The sequence below is a fragment of the Aricia agestis genome, chromosome 4 (assembly GCF_905147365.1).
Source record: "Aricia agestis chromosome 4, ilAriAges1.1, whole genome shotgun sequence".
Taxonomy (NCBI): Eukaryota; Metazoa; Arthropoda; class Insecta; order Lepidoptera; family Lycaenidae; genus Aricia; species Aricia agestis.
The window spans coordinates 2,804,252-2,824,920 of record NC_056409.1 but is presented as its reverse complement, the minus strand read 5'-3'; the positions used below and the strand labels follow the sequence as shown (position 1 = coordinate 2,824,920).

At 36.3% G+C, this 20,669-nt stretch overlaps 1 protein-coding gene across 1 annotated transcript; it reads left to right on the top strand.

Annotated features, from left to right (window-relative positions):
• Positions 1–7,302: 7,302 nt before the first annotated feature.
• LOC121726486 lies at positions 7,303–20,432 on the top strand. The gene is made up of 5 exons (XM_042113874.1): positions 7,303–7,481; positions 10,450–10,654; positions 18,383–18,510; positions 18,915–19,067; positions 20,157–20,432. The coding sequence occupies exons 1-5, from the start codon at positions 7,430–7,432 to the stop codon at positions 20,306–20,308; spliced, it is 690 nt and encodes a 229-aa protein (XP_041969808.1). The 5' UTR covers positions 7,303–7,429; the 3' UTR covers positions 20,309–20,432.
• The last annotated feature ends 237 nt before the right edge of the window (positions 20,433–20,669 follow it).

The window sequence follows — 20,669 nt, the reverse complement described above, 5'->3', positions numbered from 1 at the left end:
CTACAGTATCCAGATTTCTCAGAACAAAATAAATTTATATTACAAACCGATGCATCCAATAATGCAATAGGAGCTATTTTGGCAAATAGTAATGGTTTACCGATAGCCTACGCTAGTAGAAGCTTAAATAAAGGAGGAAAGAACTATCCAACAATAGAAAAAGAATTACTTGCTATAGTTTGGGCAGTAAAGTATTTCCGTCCATATTTATATGGACGTCCATTTAAAGTATTGACGGACCATAGACCTTTAGTATTTAATATGAAAGATCCGTCGAGTCGTCTCATGAAATTTAGGATGACATTAGAAGAATATAATTTTATTTAATATGAAAGATCCGTCGAGTCGTCTCATGAAATTTAGGATGACATTAGAAGAATATAATTTTGAGGTAGAATATGTTAAAGGTTCAGACAATGCAGCTGCAGATGCGCTGTCTCAAATCATCTTAACATCAAAAGACTTAAAAGAAATGCATGAAAAAGTAGTTAACGTAATGACAAGAGCACAAGCGAAAAAATTACTTAAGGTTAATTCCCCGGTGGATTAGGTAAGCATTAACCTGAGGACTGATCACCCTCAAGTAGTGAATACCCACATCAAACCGAAGGATTCTGTCGAGTTAAGATTTATTAGTAATAGCTATAAAAGTACTGCTTTTGAGAAAATATATTTAGATTTAGTAGGTCGTTTAGAAGTGGATGATAATGATTATAAGTACGCTTTAACGCTGCAATGTGAGCTCACTAAATACGTTGAAGCATATCCCTTAATTTCCAAAAAATCTGACGAAGTAGCTAGAGCTTTTGTAAATAATTTTATTCTTAGATACGGAGTGCCGAAAGAAGTTGCAACTGATAGAGGGAAGGAGTTCTTATCTCAGATATTTAAAGAGGTATGTAAACTACTCAATATTAAACAACTCAATTCTACAGCATTTCATCACGAGTCTATAGGTGCTTTGGAGGTAACACATAAAAATTCGTATTCAATGTGACAACCATCCTGAAATGTGGCTCCCTTTCTAGTGTTTTGGTTATAACACTACAGTTCATACAGAAACTCAATACACACCTTATGAGTTAGTATTTGGTAAAAAATGTTCCCTTCCAAGTAATCTAACACAAGACTTTGAGCCAGTTTACAACTCTGGTTTCTATCCTAATGAATTGAGGTACAGGCTGCAACTTTCTCAAAGAGAAGCTAAGAATAATTTATTAGAAAGTAAATTAAAGAGGAAACTAAGATATGATAAAAATATTAAACCTGTAAGTTATAAAGTAAATGATTTGATTTTAGTTAAAAATGAAATAGGTAATAAGTTTGAGGATGTTTATTCAGGACCGTATAAAGTTGTAAAAGATATGTCACCTAATGTAGAAATTATAAATGAAAAAGGTACAGTAGATGTGATTCATAAAAATAGAATAAAACTTTATGTTAAAAATATTAAAAAATATATACTTACATTGTAATTTATCATGATGTAGAGGTAAAATAATGTATGTAATTTGGCACAACACTAATATGTCACAGCACAAGCATCGAGTGGTTTCATTTCTCCGAACCACCACCTTACAATACAACTGGAACAAAAAAAATTTTTCATCTAGCCTATGCGTGTGGGGTATCTGTGAATAGGTCTTTAAAAATCAATCATCAGAGACTCTTCCAAAGTGGTAAACTGTGTGTGTGTCCTCCACCCCTCTAACTTCCAAAGTACATTACTATAAAAACTACCAACGTTTCAAAGTTTCTAATATATATTTTTTTCTAACCTGAATAGTTTGCGAGAGAGACTCTTCTAAAGTGGCAAAATGTGTGCCCCCCCCCCTAACTCCTTGTGACAATTTGGTAAAAATATAAACACTATATTAGAAGCATCTGTCATATAAGTGTCCGTCTATATTGAACAATTTATTTAAGAATAAGATCGAAAGGGCGCGTTCAATATCAACCCTAGACGTTCGACAATATGCTACAATACGTGATATTGCACAATAAAATTGATCGTCTAGAGGGCTAATTAAATCGGCCCCTAGACGAAAACAGAACACCATTGTCGTGAGCAGTGAAAGCCCCGAATATAATGTAGACAATTTAATAGAGATGGGAATCTATTGTGCGATATTCGAGGAAAGGCGGATGACACTGAGACGAATCTGTGCCACGGCCGACAGTCAGCACGCTACTCATGAATTCAAATATTCACTTTATGGTCTTAGCTGAACTGGACATGAGAAGATCCTCAATGGATAGATTTAATTAGCCGATCACTGTACAGGTTAATACGTCCATTATTAACTGTAACAGTGCGAAGATTATCATAATAGTAGATGACGCCCACAATTCTATTGCACAAAAATTCGTTTATCACGCGGGAACCGTACTTTTTTCCGGGATGAAAAGTACCCTGTATCCTTATCCGGAACTCAGAATATCTCCATACCAAACAGCAAAATCGATCCAGAGGTTTGCGCGTGAAGAGGTAACAGACAAACAGAACTCTTTCGCTTTTTAATTGTTAGTATGGATCCATCGAAGCATAACAGTATAGAACGATAACTCTCATAACGCTCAAGTAAGGCTCCAGTCACACGAATCCTTAGTTAATATTATAAATGCGAAAGTGTGTCTGACTGTTACTTCAAAGTATCTCCATACCAAATTTTAGCAAAGTCGGTTCAATTAACAACACATTTCCGTACAAAATTTATTAAGAATAAATTAATTAGGGACTAGGGGGGGATACATTTTTGTGAAGTGCCTCTGACGTGATCGAGGCACAATACAAATTTATACAGTAATGTAACGTCAGCCGCGTCCTCAAATCTCACTTAACACACAGACAAGTTTCACAGCTGCGTAACGTGGAACTGATTTCTGCTTTCTAAAGCTAGCTGAAATTACACCAAAATGTAGTTAGTACATCATAAGGGAACAATACACATTATGACAGGTATTCGGTAGCGTAGCTCAACTGTGTCCTTAAATTCCAACTTGCTCTAAAAAGAGTTCAACACACAATACACGCGATACTATTCTGCTTTCTTGAGCTTTCAAATAAAATCATACTTCAAATTAATCGGGACTTAACGCGACTTATAGCGCGTTTTAATTATAAAATGAAATCATACTTATAAGTTATTACTAATTACGTGCTTGATGCGGATGTACAAGTATGATGATCTACTGTATATTACTTATATTGTAATGAAGGTCTGTTTCTGTCGGAGATATTAATGGTTCGCTTCTTTTTTCACTTCTTACGCACTGATTGACGACATTTTGTACTTATTCTGGCGCAGATTTTAGCCGCTATCATTATTATGAGATTTGATATAATTAGGATTTTGAATTCTGACAGGATTTTAAATTTCAGTTTCGTATCGGATAGTGAAACGGCCTGCAATTTCGTTTAAGCAAAAATTCGTTTATTCAATGTGCTTTCCTGATAGTCAAGATATTTTATTAATTCCAATCGGTTGGACAACCTGAGACAGACAGAAAACATAAGATAGACTTTTGCATTCATAATTTTAAGATTCTAAACACGTTTTCTGTTGTTTTTGGGAAATTTTCCCGAACATCTTTTTTAATTTTTAGGTATCTATTTTTTTACAGATCTATTAGAATATTTTATTCCATTGCTCATGCCTCTTGTGCCTGTTATATTTAACTTTTCAGCTCTAGCAAACCTTAAACCACTATCCGCTGCTATCAACTTAAACACCGCGTTTCCACCTGCGATTTTCTATTGATGATCCAATTTTACTCCACTTAACAAGTTTACAAATGTCGCTTCCTCGGAACGCTCCGCCAATAAAACAGGACAATCAATATCCCCAGGCTGTGTTTAATACAAGTGATTGTTGGCGGCATTTGTATCCTGTACAATAGTACAGAAATGGGGACTGTTTTGACTGTTTTACATACTATACATTATACAAGGTGTGGTAAAATCAATTACGAATATTTCGATGATATTATGATGTACTTGCCTATGTCCTTCCACATTGTCTATGCCATATGCAGATATAAAATGTAGACCACGTTTAAAGACACAGGCTGGCTAAACTTATTCAAAATCGGTTCAAGTGTTAATATCTAGTGCGAAGACTCGTAAGCCGTAACGTAATTTCGAAGTTAAATCTATACATACATATACAAGGTGTAACAAAAATAAGTGATAATACTTTTGGGTGTGTACGTGTTCTTTATAGACAGTTGACTGTGAAAGTAGCAGCGCTGAAAGACGAAATTTTTTTTTCACTTTTGTATGGGCAAGAGCCTGAGCGTCACGAGTTTCCCCATACAAAAGTGAAAAAAAATTTTGGTCTTTCAGCGCTGCCACTTTCACAGTGAACTCTCTACAAGGAACACGTACACACCCTAAAGTATTATCACTTGTTTTTGTTACACCCTGTAAATAAAATTGGAGTGTCTGTTTGTAATATTTAATTATTTACAATTTATTTACAATTTTTGTCTGTATGTCTGTCTGTCTGTCTGTTTGTTCCGGCTAATCTCTTAAATGGCTGGAGCGATTTTGACGGGATTTTTTTTTAGCACATAGCTTATGTAGTAAGGCATAACTTAGGCTACTTTTTAACCGACTTCCGAAAAGGAGGAAGATATATTTCACTATTTTTATATTGGTTCGCGGACAACTCCGTCGTTTGTAGACCGATTTCCAAAATTCTTTTGTTGTTGTATGAAATGTAGCCCGAACATGATCACAAAAGTGGCGATCTGATGATGCAATCCATGAGAAATCGACAGGACTCCTTAAAATTTATATGGAAACATATAGTGATTTTACGTTTTTCTGAAGGATTTTAAGCTTAAACTACAAAAAAATAAAAATTTGCGCCGAAGTACACCCTGGTTCCGAAGGTGCTGTAAAGAACTCTTGAATCCTTATAGATAAATGTTCGGAAATTTTGGCGTTGTTTCAACAACTAAACGCATATTATTATGTCAATGTGTCAATAATACTAATCATCATCATCACTATAATTATGCCAAGAATCATCACATTATTATCAAAAATCTTGCCTTTGATTATAATATTATTGTTCCACCGTTTGTTGACTGATTTTCAAAACTCTTTTGTTGCTATTTAGTGTTTACTGTTTATAGAGGTACAATAACCCGAATTTGGTACAATGATTACGAAAGTGGTGATCTGATACTGAAATTTGTGAGATATAGAGGGAACTCCTGGATATTTTTTGGGACACACGTCGCGGGGACTCGTCAACTATTTCTGTATTCAATCTTCATATTTTTTTACTCCGTAGCATCTAACTTTAGCGCAACTTCAATTTTTTTAAATTGCACATAATTTACCGCTTTTTTTGTAGATCTAGATTAAATGAACTAAAAACTATTAAATAATTCCTTTTTTTTCTTTCATATTCGGTACTCAGTATTTCTGTTCTCAGTCTTCATTATTTTGAAGTCGGTACCAACTACCGGCTAATCTAATCACCAGTTCCATGACAAAATATAACTGCAACTTATATGACTGGTATCGACTTCAAATTATGAAGATTGAGAACAGAAATACTAAGTACCTACAGAATATGAATTATTAATTAATACTTTTTAGTTAATTTAAGAAAATTACTATTGTCTTTACCTTGCGGCCTTGGAAGTCGGTTTCAATTTTGGTTTAAAAATAATTTTACTCTTATTTGTTATCCTTAAGATTTTCAATACAGTATTGGCGTTACTATTTGGGTAAGGAAGGGGAAAAATTCTCTCTTTTTTATTACCCGACTGCCAGGAGGGTTATGTGTTTGGTGCGTATCTTGTATGTTTGTAATATTCTTTATTACCTTGTATCTCCAGAACCACTAAACGGATTTTCACAATTGAGTTATCGTTAGATTTGTCTTAATAACCCAAGTGTTCTTAGATAGGTGATATTTAAAAAAAACAAAATGGCAGATGTTAGACGCCATATAATTGTGAGGTAACAAAAATAAGAATTCTACAAGCATATCGAGTAGGGTATCAAAATAAAGATTTTAAATACTGATTCTAAATATGTATATAACTTGCAGTTTTAATATTAACTGGAACGATAAATCTACTCTAATATTATAAAGTGGAAAGATTTGATTTTTTGTTTGTTTGGCTCCGAAACTACTGGACCGATTTGAAAAATTCTTTTACCATTAGAATTCTACATTATTTTTGCTGAACATAGGCTTAATTTTATTTTCGAAAAAATAGGGTTCCGTAAGATATTTGAGTTCTTCGGACGCAAGGTGTAAAAAATCAACCAGAAAAGTTACTTATTTTACCTAAGCTGCCTAAACTATAAAAGATAGAATCATAAAATGTTCGTAGTATTTGTAGAACTTATCAATATCTACAAAAAAGTCCGCGACACACTATACGTATCTATGTCGAGTGAGGCACAATAACCATTTTTTTATTTAAAAATCTTGAAATTTTTTTGGACTATATTTAAACGCGTTTATTTTACTCATTCTTTTAATTCTTACCAAAATAAGTTATTCCATCACTAAGTACAGTTTATGTAGATAATATTTGGTCTTTGAATGAATAAAATTGGACATTTGGTTTTGAAATTATGGCGAAATTAAAATATTACGATAGTGCGCGTGCGGGAGGAAGACAATCTGTGCAGGGTGCAGCCAGCGTATAATGACTGCGTCGACGATATTGTTAGTGTTGGAGTCTGTGAATTGACCTGGGAATCATTTTGCTGACCGAGTCTTTACTGGGTATGCTTTTTGCAGCGCTCACCGACATCCACGCGGGCGGAGCCGCGGCCAACCGCTAGTTTTACATATTAATTGTGTAAACTGCTACTTTTATCATGCCTTACATCAGCGGCCGGCAACACGCGGCCGCGGGCCGCATGCGGCCCGCGAACGTCTAACTTGTGGCCCCTGAATGTGCTATGAAAAAGTTATATAACGTATCAAAAACAATGTTTTCTAATATTGCCAGTAGTAATTGCCTCTCAAGAACGTAGCTGTTTGTGTCATTTTATAACAAACACTTATTTCCCTTCATTATATTGTGTTGGTATACTGAGGTTCTAGGGTTAATACGAGTATGAGGCCAGCGGTCCGCCTTAGTTTGTTTTGCCACCTTGTGGCCCTTGCCTGCCAAAAGCTTGCCAACCACTGCCTTACATAATACATTACAATTTACAATGTCCGTTTTACACGAGTACAAAAAGGTGACCTTTTTACACCTGGTATAGCGATAAGCCATTCCATGTTCCACGAATGCGGCAAACCTGCGCTATCTAACTAAGCAAAGCACTCGCTATCTAAGCAAAACAAGTATTCGTGTTGGTCTTTATAATTGCACGATAATAGTTAAATAGTTAGTCACGGTAAGACACAGTCGTAGTCGCTATCTTGTGGGAAAACACTGAACAATGCTCCTATTATATTTCATCTTATTAATCGGCTCAGCTGTGCTGGAACCATGTAAGTTTCACGAAAATACCTTTATGAATATTTTTCGCACATGAAAATGGAGGTGTGTTGTAACCATAAAGTTAATATACCTAGCGGAATAGAGAAACAAAGGCCTGAGCAAGAGAGATGTCACCATCAGTAACACTGCGTGGTAAAAAGAGACGTGTGATACATGACAGCAGCACTCTTTTTTTGACGTCCAGTCGGCACGTGCCGCACGTTGACAATTTAATCTCATAGCATTCATGTTCAATCATGCTTGTGTGAGTGTATACGTACACATATTTTTTTAAAGCTGTCAAACGTAAACAAAACCAATTTTGTTTACGTTGGACAGCTCGAGATTGTTGCTCTATTCCGCTAGGTATATTAACTTTATGGTTGTAACTGTAGGTTTGACGTGTGTTCGTTACATGAATTCTCAAATAGGTGAACCGTTTTTAATCTATTCTTAAATCTCGGAATTTTGTCTGTAGCGGTCATTGAATCCCTATCCAAAAATTTGTAATTTTCTATACAAACCACGATTGACAATGAAGTAAAGTTTTAAGGGTGATATCGTATTTTGCATACACGATGTGAACACAGTATGTATTAAAATTAATCACTTCAAATTCATAAATAGTTGGAGATTATCATACAAAGAGGTAACCAAGACGTTGTCCGATTAAAATATAACAGTCTGTTTCATTACAAGAATTCAATTTTATTCTGAAGTTGGCAGAATGCAGTGCGAGTATTTTTCACATAGCTCCTAGACTAGAAAGGTCCAAGACCACCTTAGATTGTTCTGGTGCCACCTTAAATTGTTCTGATTATAGTTTTTTAAAAGCCAGCGTGATCGAGAGCACTTTTAGCTATAATTTATTTTATTGCTTTGCTCCTTAATCACCAATTTGGGGTACTCTTATACAAGAATTTAGGTTGATTTTTATTATGAAAATAATCAGATTTAGAAATGATATTTTTGTAAAAATGTTATAATCGTGATCCTATTCAGTTAAATCGTGATCGATGCTCATCGTTGGAAAATAAGTTGTTACCAGTACATTAAAATTCATGTAGGTCATGGACTTAATTCATTTCTAATATTATTGTTCATGGAAACTGTTTTTGATTTTCCGGTAGTAAAAATAATGATTTTTCCAACAGCGCCGATAATAAAACTTCATTATATCCTATTTTTAGTAAAAGGATAAAATATAAGACTTCTTGTGTGTTACTTTATGATGCCTTATAATAATTATTATACCTATATGACGCTCGCAACTGTACATTTTTCTGCAACAAAAACTATACTATCTCAAGAAGCACAATGGCTGTATAATCGCTGTGAGTACGTTTTTCACATAGCCGTTGACTGTGAAAGTAGTCATATAAGGGTATAATATGTAAGCTTCTTTATCGACTTGGCGGAGGCACTGCCGTGCCCCCAGATAGGATATATATATGGCCAAATTGGGCACACATGTCCTTTCCTGAGATACCAAATACCAGTATACCAATTAATCAAAATTAGTTCAGCATTTTAAGCGTAAAGAGAAAACAGACAGACACGCACGCCTTTACATTTATAAATACATATTAGTGGAGATGTTTTAAACTTATTTTTAAATCTCTACCACCGCACCCAATAAGAAATGGAACACCCAAACATTTTGTCCAATCATAGTTAGGGGACAGCAACAATACGCGTTAGTCATAGTCCATAGATTGATCACAGGTGCGCGGTCTCATCACTCAGGAATCCTGCACATCGATCTTACTGACAGCCGCGCCGATACCACGCGCCATTATACAGCTCGTCATCATCAGCCAGCGCTTACAACAATAGGGCCTCTCCATACCATCATGGAAGTATCATCATCATCATCAGTAGTAGCTTAAAATACGCTCGTTGTCCCTGTAGAACTGTAAGTTGTTTAAAACTCTACGACTTTCGAGTTTCGGCAAACAATTTCGTGACAGCATGTCTCAGGTTGGCCTTGTACCTAATGTATAGGTCTACCAGAATCTGATGGCAAATTTTGTTGGCATATTTTCAAAAAATATCCTTGATCATTGGATAATTTTTTAAATTTGTATGCTTAACACACATAGGCCTTTGATTTATTTTTATATATAAATTACATTAAAAGGTTTTTGATTTATTTTTATATTTCAGTTGAATAAATGAAAGTTAAATTAAGGTTTATCATTTATGATGTATAAAAAAAAACTGCTTGTTAGATGTCGTTCAGACCAATTTTCGTTGGTAGTTATTATAGTAATGTACATCATATATTTCTTTTAGACTTATCATGCCCCTACTTTAGAAGTTAGAGGGGGGGGACACACATTTTACCATTTTGGAAGAGTCTTTCTCGCAAACTATTCAGGTTAGAAAAAAATTATATTAGAAACCTCAATATGATTTTTGAAGACCTATCCATAGATACCCCACACACATAGGTTAGATGAAAAAATCTATTTTTCAGTTGTACCTATGGGGACCCCTAAAATTTTTAATTATTTTTCCATTTTTGTATCATAATATTAATGCGGTTTACAGACCAAAGCTACTACTGCTGCAACTAGTATAGCTCCTATAGTTTCGGAGAAAAGTGACTGTGACATACGGACGGACAGACAGACAGACAGACAGCCATTGCCATTTGGCTACGGAACCCTAAAAAGGATCAAAATGTTTTATTCCAATTACCCCGGTATTGCTAGAGTCAATTTATTTTCTCACTTTTTACCATCAGATTCTGGTAGACCTTTATATGGATCAATCTCTTTAGAGTGTTTGTTTTTCTGTAGAATTAAGTAATTAATTTGGGATGGGTAAAAAATTAAAACACAAACAATAAGTGATCAAAAAAATAAAAAATCTTAAGACGGAGGAGGATCAGACTGCCGGCGCGGCGTAAGACAGGGGTATCTCATATGTTCCATTTTTTTTATTTAAGTAAAACATTTTTTCTATTATCTCCAGTTGAATCACCATGTGACATTAGCGACTCGGAGTGCTTGGTGAGGAACCTTCAGGAGGCGGCCTCGTACTCCGCCTCAGAAGATGGGGTGGAACCCATAGATCCCATGTTCCTAGGCTACATAGACGGAGAGCTACCAATCCTGGACTTTCAGTTCTATAACAGCACCTTGACGGGATTGCAAGGCTGTGAATACAAGAACCTAAGGTAATTTAATATAAGTAATATATTTTATGTAAGTTTAAGCCTTCGGGTCAGGCAACGCGAAGTGTAAGAACCAATCCACGCGGCATGTTGCGTCAGCGTTGCGCCAACGCAGCGCTGCCGTTGCGTTGTTTTACATACAAATAACCAAGGTGTGCACACGGCGCACTGCGTCGTTGCAACGCACACACGACGGACAGCAGCCCCCGAGACGAAGCGGGAGAGGGTGTTGACATTAAGGGTCAATTCAGACCGCAACGTGACGCGTAGATGCATTTCTAAATTAGTATGGATTTGACAGATTCGCAAGACGTCTCACGCTGATGACATCTGTCAAATCCATACAAATATAGGTCGCGTCGCGTCGCGCCTCGCCTCGTCACGTTGCGGTCGGAATTGACCCTTAGACTGCGTCGTAATAACGCTGTGATGGCGCAGCGCTAGTGTGGACGGCTATGCCTATGCGTCAAAATAACTATATATAATAAAAACTACTTTGCTACAAATTGGTCTTCCATCCTGTCCCAAGTAATATCAAAGTTAGATATTTATATATTAGGTTTATCATATAAATAGATTCTAAATGTAAATAGCTGTATCACCTACTCGTGAGAACCTCTAATTGGCTTTATGTTAAGTACCTAGTTACATTGCTATTGTACTTTAATCAAGCTGTTGGTTTTCCTATTAGTTAAATAAATATGGCGACGCAACGCAACGCAACGCAACGCAACGCAACGCAACGCAACGCAACGCAACGCAACGCAACGCGACGCATTTCTAAATTTAAACTGAATTGATAGATTTCAATTGCGTGAGACGTCTTGCGAATCTGTCAAATCCATATAAGGGTTGATTCAGACCGCAACGCGATGCGTAGATGCATTTCTAAATTTGTACTGAATTGACAGATTGGCATGGCGACATTGAAATTTGTCAAATTCATACAAATTTATGCCACACCGCGCCTCGCCTCGTCGCGTTGCGGTCTGAATTGACCCTTAGGGTGCATTTTCAAAAGAGACACTGAAAACTGGACTTTATTAACGACACAAGTAGATACAAGATGAATTAATTGACTTGACGTCCTCAAATCTCGATGGTCGCCTGTTCCAAATTTGAATAGGTCATATAAAAGTTATTGCAACGCCTTGCGATTTTGCAGTGTGAATTGACCCACGCCTAGCGACTTTGCAATATGAAGTTGCAAACTTTATGACATATCCTGTGTTACTTACCAAGAATAATAAAGCCTTATTAAAAAAAAACAGACTACGGTAGAGCAAAATAAAGCTAAAACCATGTAAGATATTTCTTATAATATAAGGCTGAAAATTATTATGATAATAATATTATATACTGATGATAATATACAGTGGGTTTTATCACCACTAACACGCAAACAAGACAAAGGATTCTAATATTATTAAAGCGAAAGTTCAGGTTTTTTTTTACGTTCACGCAAAAGCCGAGATGAATAAGTTTTAGCTCGTGCAGCTTAAAGCTTGAATAATGTAGACTTTATTAAACAATCGATCCTGGGATAATGTAGACGTTTTGTATATTTTAGTTCTAAGCTGTTAGTTGTTGCCTCAGGTTGACAAAAACAAGATTATGTCCCTTCCCGGGTCTAAATATGGAAGCCAAATACCGCCGAAAATGGTTGAGCAGCTTAAGCGTGCAACTAGCGATTAAATTCCAGTGACAAGTAGCCTAATTCCGTCCTCGCGAATTACTTTAAACCATATTCATTTTGACCCAGTAGATTTGGAAAGTCATGGTAAAAACAATTATTTTCGTTTTAAGTATAGTTTTCACAGAGCCAGTACTGGCTGCCAATAAGACTGGCAGCCAGTATGGGCTTGGTATATGCCGCGTGTGAACAGTTTGGCCTGGCTTGAAAAACTTCACACGCGGCATATACCAAGCCAATACTCGCTGCCAGTCTTATTATTATATTTATATACTGTGAAAACTATACTTTATACCATCTGTGTTTTTCGTAATACCTACTCATTTATGTTATATACGTATAACAATAGTAAAAGGAGGGGAAGTAATTTATCTTCATACAAAGGCACCACGCGCGGCTTGTATGTGTGCGCCATAGTATCAATGCGTCGCCACACGGCACACAACAAAATCTCGGACAATATTTCGGCATAATAAGTCGGGGCTAACACTTTACGCTGCCGCGCCACGGCTAAACGAATCAAAAATATATAAATAATCGCAGGAGTAATAGATATTGCTGTGTGTTTGGGTGTTTTAATAGTAATGCAGCAATTCCAGAATTGTTTTTGTTTAAATTACCTGTTGAACAGGAAAGGTCAGTATTACTCACTTATTCTAGCATAATATAATAATTTTTACTTGATAATCAGATACCTACTTACTCCTTTTTTATTGTATTACTTTTCTATCACACAAAGGAATAGCAAAGGAATAGGTAGGTAGGTAGATCTTCTTTCCCACTAGAACATAGTATAAATAAGATAATGTTTTATGCACTTTTGATCCGTCAACTAATTTGCCGCTATTGCATTGTTTACGTAATAGTAATTTGCCGATTTCTCTGTGTTGTAGACCGTATATTAACTAACTACTTTCAGTCAATTACTTATTTTAAATCGTAATTAAAAATAAGTTACAATACACAGAAAGCAAAGTTCGAATCATAACAACACATTTGAAGTATAAGAGGCAGGCGTTAGTTTTTAATATTGTTTTACAGGGTATTTTTATAACATTTTATTTAGACATCGGATTATATGCACGATCAAAGTGCCGAAATATGCATGCAAATATGCACGAAAAATGGCCAAAATATGCACAATAAAGATTTACTCACAGTCGTTATCGGTGCGCCGCTGGGTTTGCACGTGCGCGTATTAATCGTCTACGTGTTTATTTAGTGAGTACCTATCGAGCGAACTGCGCCCGCGCTCGCGCGAGGCGGTGTAAGTGTTGTTGATGGAATCTCAACCGAGCTACTCGTCTGTTACCCAAACTGTCGCATTCCCCACCAAAGAACAAGCCGTTCTCATAGATGCAGTTGACGACACCCCGGTTAAAGAATACGCGTATGCGCTTGCAAAAATAATTGATTCCACCCAAATAAGATTCCTGAGTCGAATGTCTAATAATAGAATTTGCGTATTCGTGTCTTCCAAAGATATTGCCGATGAATTAGTAGATAAACATCAGTGCATTATAATAAACAACAAGAAATTACCTATTCGACCCCTAATTACTAGAAACAAACGTATTATTTTCTCCAACGTGTGTCCAATTATTCCACATACCATACTGGAGAATAAATTGGCCGAATTGGATATAAAATTAGTATCTCCAGTAAGTTTTATAAAGGCTGGCTTAAGCGATCTCGGCTTTAATCATATTTTAAGTTTTCGACGTCAAACGTACATATCCCCAGAAGACCTGAAAAAAATACCTGATCGTATTCAAATTCACTTCGATGGCAGCACATACTGGATATACACCTCTTCGGATTCCATGACCTGCTTTATTTGTAAAAAAAAGGGACATGTCGCAAGCAAATGTCCTGAAAATGTAAACACCGCAAATAAAAGTATACCTACGGAAATACGGGACACAGCAAATATTGTTACCGCAGATTTTCAACCACTGGACTCCTTCAAAAGACCACACCCACCCACATCTGAGTCGTCCCTTGCTATTGATAACCAGCAACCGCAATTTACTGAAACTTTATATTCGGAACAAATTTCAATGAGCGATACAGATTCAGAGAATATGTCTGAGGACACTACTTACTTAAGTGACACACTGTCATCAAAAGATTTAGCCAAGAATTCACGTAAAAAGAAAAGAACCTCCTCATCTACTAATGACTTAGTGTTAGCTGATTGGAAATGTCTAGGTTAGATATATTGCAATGGAACGTCAACGGCTTTTATCAACGTAAACAAAGATTAAAAATTTTACTATCCGAATGGAACCCTAGTTGTATTTGCCTACAAGAATCTAACTTTAAAAATAATTATTGTCATCAAATTCCAGGATATACTGCTATATCTAAAAATAGAAATAATATTTCCCATGCAAGTGGTGGTGTAGTGTCTTATATTAAGTCTAATATTTTTATATCAGAAGTCAATCTTAATACGAATTTAGAAGCCGTTGTTTGTATTATAAATTTTCCTACCAAAATAACTGTATGTAATATTTATTTACCGAATAGTACTGCTTTAATTGAGCAAGATTTGATTGATTTAATTAATCAACTTCCGAAGCCATTTCTTTTGATTGGTGATTTTAATAGCCATAGTTTTTCATGGGGGGGGAGGGGATTTTCATTTCGTTGGAAACTAGAACATGAACAACTTATATCACCATTCCAAAGTGGCTTTCGTAAATTTCGTTCGACAAATGACCATTTAGTATTACTAGATTCAGCTATTTGTGATGGCTTAGCTCTCAAAGGTCACCTATTAGCAGTATCAATGGACATTGAGAAGGCTTACGAAATGGTTTCAAAAAAGGTGGTGCTTCATGCCTTAAAACGACTAAAATTTACAAGAAATGATATTATGTTTGTAAATAATTTCCTGTCCAATAGAAAAATTCAAGTAAAAATAAATAATACATGTTCTGATCCTATTGAAATCGATAATGGACTTCCTCAGGGTTCTGTACTCAGTGTAATCCTATTTATTTTAGCTATTAATGATGTCCTTACTGTCATAAAGTCTCCAGTCAAGGGTTTGCTTTTCGCTGATGATTTGACTGTGTATTGCGTTGGTAAAAATATTGATACATCTGTTCAAAATGATCTCAATTCAATCAGAAATGGTCCCACGAAAATGGCTTTAAGTTTTCTAAATCTAAGACAGAGTTCATTATATTTTCCAGATAAAATAATCCTTTCAATAATCAATGGCCATCCGCTTACGAGAACTTATTGTATTAAAATTCTTGGTATGTTATTTGACAGTAAACATACATGGAAAGCGCACATTAAAAAGTTAAAAGCCGACTGTCTGAAACATTTAAATATTATTAAAGTTTTATCGTCTATTACGTGGGGTTCTAATAAAGATTCTTTGTTGAATGTTTATCGTGCTATAATAAGATCTAAGCTTGATTATGGTTCAATAATTTATGATTCATCCAATAAAAATTTATTAAACAGTTTAAATTTTATTCAAAATACCGCCCTAAGGTTATGTTTAGGGGCATTCAGAACTAGTCCCTCTCACAGCTTAATTGTAGAATCAGGTGAACTTCCTTTGTGGCTAAGAAGAATCAAGCTTTGTCTTTCTTATACGTATAATGTTACATCAACTCCGTTAAATCCTGTTAATGATATTATTTCGGTCGATCATCTACACAATATATTCCAGACAGAAGTGAGACTGCCGGTTCCACTAAGATTACGTCTGAATGAATACTTGGAAACTTTAAATATTTTCCTAAATTATTTGCTCGACATAATCATCCTATTCCCCCATGGATAAAAAATAATGTTAGAGTGGATTTATCCCTCTGCGATTATAGTAAAGAATCTACGGATGCTTTAGTTTATCGTACACTTTATTTAGAACTACTTGAAAATTATCGTGACTTTAAATTTATATACACAGACGGATCTGTAACTAATAACGGAACCGGCTGCTCCATTATTCTCGATTCTCACTCCACCGCAATCAGTTTACCTAAACAATATTCTATATTTATCTGTAAAGCCTATGCAATTTACTGTGCCGTAAAAATGATTTTAACAAATCCTGTAAGCTCAAAATACGCAATTTTTACTGATTCGAAGTCTTTCCTTTTAGCTGCTCAAAACTGCTTTTCTGAAAACCCTCATACAATTGATACACTCTGTCGTTTTTCAGTTGAAAGAACTATCAGTTGATGTAACACTTATATGGTTACCCTCTCACCAGGGAATAGACCGTAATGAAAAAGCCGACAAAGTGGCTAGGGAAGTTAGTTCGATGCCCTGCACTAGTAACGAAATACCTATCATACTTTTCGACGCCAAACGAGACCTATACAACATAATGAACCTTACGTGGAACCAAAATTGGAATTCAGAAACCTCTAATTTGCATTATTTTAGACAAGATGTATTAAAAGGTGAGACTAAATATAGCTTAAAATTAAATAGAGAAGACCAATGTGTATTAACGCGTCTGAGAATAGGCCATACCAAAGCATCTTATATACACTATATCACGAAAAGCACTCCTAAGACTTGTCTTACGGCCGTTCCCAATATTTGATCTATCTCTGGTTTTGCCCTACTAGAGATAGGAATAGCTCACATAACGGCCGTTCCCAATATTTGATCTACCTCTGGTTTTGCCCTACTAGAGATAGGAATAGCTCACATTAGACATTAGAGACATTAGAGACATATATTTTATGTCAATTGTGGGCTATTCCTATCTCTAGTAGGGCAAAACCAGAGATAGATCAAATATTGGGAACGGCCGTTAGACATTAGAGACATATATTTTATGTCAATTGTGAGCTATTCCTATCTCTAGTAGGGCAAAACCAGAGATAGATCAAATATTGGGAATGGCCTTCTCTGTGAAACATGTTTTATTTGAATGTACTAGTTATGTTTCTGAAAGACAAATATTTAACCTTAGCAGTGACAGATATCTTATATTAAGTGAACCGGATATGTATTGTAATGTTCTACGATTCCTAAAATGTTGTAATATTTATACCTTGATTTAAATTAATGTAATTGTTCTTGTGGTCGCTGATAACCTTGATGTTCTAAGCGACCTTAAATAAATGGATTAAAAAATAAAAAAAAGATTTACTTTTTATTAAAAGTCGGGAGACCGCGACGTTGCCGCTGTTCATGCGGTTGCGCGAACGAAGCGCGGACGGCCGCTCCCACACCAAACCGCCGCGCCTCCGCGCCGCCTAAAATTGACAACCCTAAGACAGTAGGTAATTATATCGCGGATTGGGCCGGAGTTATCCTACTTCCCCTCCTTTTACTATGGTATAACCTACGTTATTTGGTCTTGTTACGTCAAACCAAGCCGATATTAAAGGTCAATTCAGACCGCAACGCGACGAGGCGAGGCGCGGCACGGCAAAAATTTGTATGGATTTGACAGATTTCAATTTGCGTGAGACGTCTTACGAATCTGTCAAATCCATATTTTAGAAATGCCTCTACGCGTTGCGTTGCGGTCTGAATCAACCCAATAACATTGAATTGACATCATCCGACCAAATGGTGGTCTGTCAATTGCCTATGAATCAATTTCTTTGATTCATAGCAGAGTAGACAGAACTAAGGAGTAGCTCGACTTCAAACAAACGGGCGAATATACGCGAATTGGGCGCGAGTACCGATTTCGACATGTTTCATAATGCTGAGGAACGGCGCGCGCAGACCGATATGATTGTGGATATTATGACATACTAATATACGTCAAACACTATATCCATTTCTGTGCGTCAAACGTAACGAGATCTCTCCTGAGTCGGTCTACTCGTTATCTGTTTACTCCAGGCGCGGTCCGAAGGAAGGGGGATCACAGGGGACATGACCCCCCCAAATCTAAGGTCAAATTGAAAAATCTCAAAATCTTGCCAAATAATAAAAGGAAATTTTTGCCAATAAATTTTTAGTATAATAAGTGACCCCCCCCCAAAATTTCAGGCTGCGACCGCGCCTGGTTTACGAGTGTGAGTTATTCATTATTCCAGTATATCGGAGGACCTGACGCACCTCCAGCTACAGTATGACTGCCCCAACATCAGCCTGGCGGGTCGGTACAAAGTCTCCACTAACTTCTTCTTCATCACCTCAAGAGGAGACTATACCATGAAAACAGGTAAATATCATTATAATATTAGTTTATCCGGCTACATACTAATATTATAAATGCGAAAGTGTATCTATCTGTCTGTTACCTCTTCACGCCTAAACCGCTGAACCAATTTTGTTGATATTTGGTATGTACTATCAGAGAAGTTGATTCCTAGGCAGATGGCGGACCTAAGTAATTTGGTCGCGTTAAGTCAACACAAACATAAAAACATACATACATACATACATACACTTTTTAAATTTGGCACATTTGTTCAGACGCTGATATAGACTAACTAATATTACATACATACGGGTTGAATTAATAAACCTCTTCTTTGAAGTCGGTTAAAAAGCAAACATAGAGTTAAATACCAAATTATGCCATGAGTAGCTGCCCCAAGGGATCACATACGATTTTTTTTACAGGCAGATACTTGGTGAGCGTAGATTCAGAACTGGAGAAGGTGAGGAAACGTGACGCGACTCACCTGCAGCTCGGAGACTTCACCCTCAAGTGCGAACTGCTGGGCACACTCGACCTGGCTCTCAAGAAGACTGATTCTACCAGTTCGGGACTGAGTATGTGAAGAAATATATATTATTTTAAAAGCTTTTATTTAACTTGCTCTGTATGTATATAAGTATCTATGTTTGGGTGGAATTTTAGAACTCAATGTTGATGTTTAACCGATTGAGCTGAAAATTTTGCATACACGTTTAGTTTGGATGACAATTCACGATATTATAGTATGTGACACCACTCTAAATCCAATATAAACCCGGTGCGGACACTATTGGGTGGTAACCGCGTTTTTACACTAAAATCGTGGTGTAAAAAAAGTCCAAGACGTAATAAACTACCCCTCAACATTTTACACTTCCGGCCTTTCGTGCGACGAAATGCGTTTCAAATGAGCATAATTATTGTTAATGGTAGATTATGTCAGTATAATTTTAAAAGCATAATATGCTATACAACTGCTAGACAAAACTTTTCCTTCTCTCTTGTTCTAGCGCTACCGTAGCCCAGCCTGGTATTTTAGCAAAGATCTATACCTACTTTTTAGTTGTTTGCACAGACATAGATCTTAATCTATGTCTGTGGTTGTTTGTATCTCGCTCATCTTGTCTTCTATTTGAGGCTGATCGTTGCCGCATCGTCCGCTTTTAGGGTTCCGTACCCAAAGGGTAAAAACGGGACCCTATTACTAATACTTCGATGTCTGCCCGTCTGTATATCTGTCTGTCTGCAGGCAGTCCAGGCTGTATCTCAAGAACTGCTATAGCTAGACTGAAATTTTCACAGATTGTGTATATCTGTTGCCGCTATAACAAAAAATACTAAAAACAAAATAATTAAATACATACAGCAAACGTGATTTTTTCGCTATTTTTTTGCTGGATATCAATAATGGCTAAAGGTAGCTATCAATAATGGCTAAAAAAAGGGCACTTGAAATGTGTATAGAATACTCAGTTGTATTTATACTTTAATATTTAATAATAAAATGACAATTAAACTTGGGCTGCTCTATAACGGCACGGAACCCTTCGTACGCGAGTCCGACTCGCACTTGCCCTATTTTTTTCTCTCTTTTGCCACTTTCACAGTGAACTCTATACGGGGGGCACATATATAGTATATAATATTATGTTTTATGATTCCAGTGAACATGGCGAACCAGTACATGAAAGACAACTACAAGAGGGTGGCGGCGGCGACGCAGGACTCCGTGTGGACGGCCATCATCAGGAAGCAGCACGACATCTTCAACCAGTACCTGATCGGGAGACCCTTGGAGGACTTCATTAAATTTTGACCCTTTGAAAAAAATTTAAGGCTTTATTAGTACTACATCTAGAGTGATTTCTATGTGATTCTTCTTCTGACAAAATTTATAATGTTATACCCTTATTATATAAGTAACTAGATGATGCCCGCAACTCCGTTGCGCCGAAATTCGTTCATCGCGCGGGAACCGTACATTTTTCCGGGATAAAAAGTATCCTATGTCCTTTCCCGGGACTCAAAATATCTCCATGCCAAATTTCAGCAAAATCGGTTCAGCGGTTTGGGCGTGAAGAGGTAACAGACAGACAAACACACTTTTGCATTTATACTATTATTATTATTAAGTAGTCAGAAGTGATGAAAAATTCAGAAGTGATGTAGGTAATCAT

Coding starts and splice junctions, on each gene's coding strand:
- LOC121726486 (XM_042113874.1), top strand. CDS start 7,430: ATGCTCCTATTATATTTCATCTTATTAATCGGCTCAGCTGTGCTGGAA. Junction 7,482..10,449: donor CTCAGCTGTGCTGGAACCAT/GTAAGTTTCACG, acceptor TATTATCTCCAG/TTGAATCACCATGTGACATT. Junction 10,655..18,382: donor TGTGAATACAAGAACCTAAG/GTAATTTAATAT, acceptor TCATTATTCCAG/TATATCGGAGGACCTGACGC.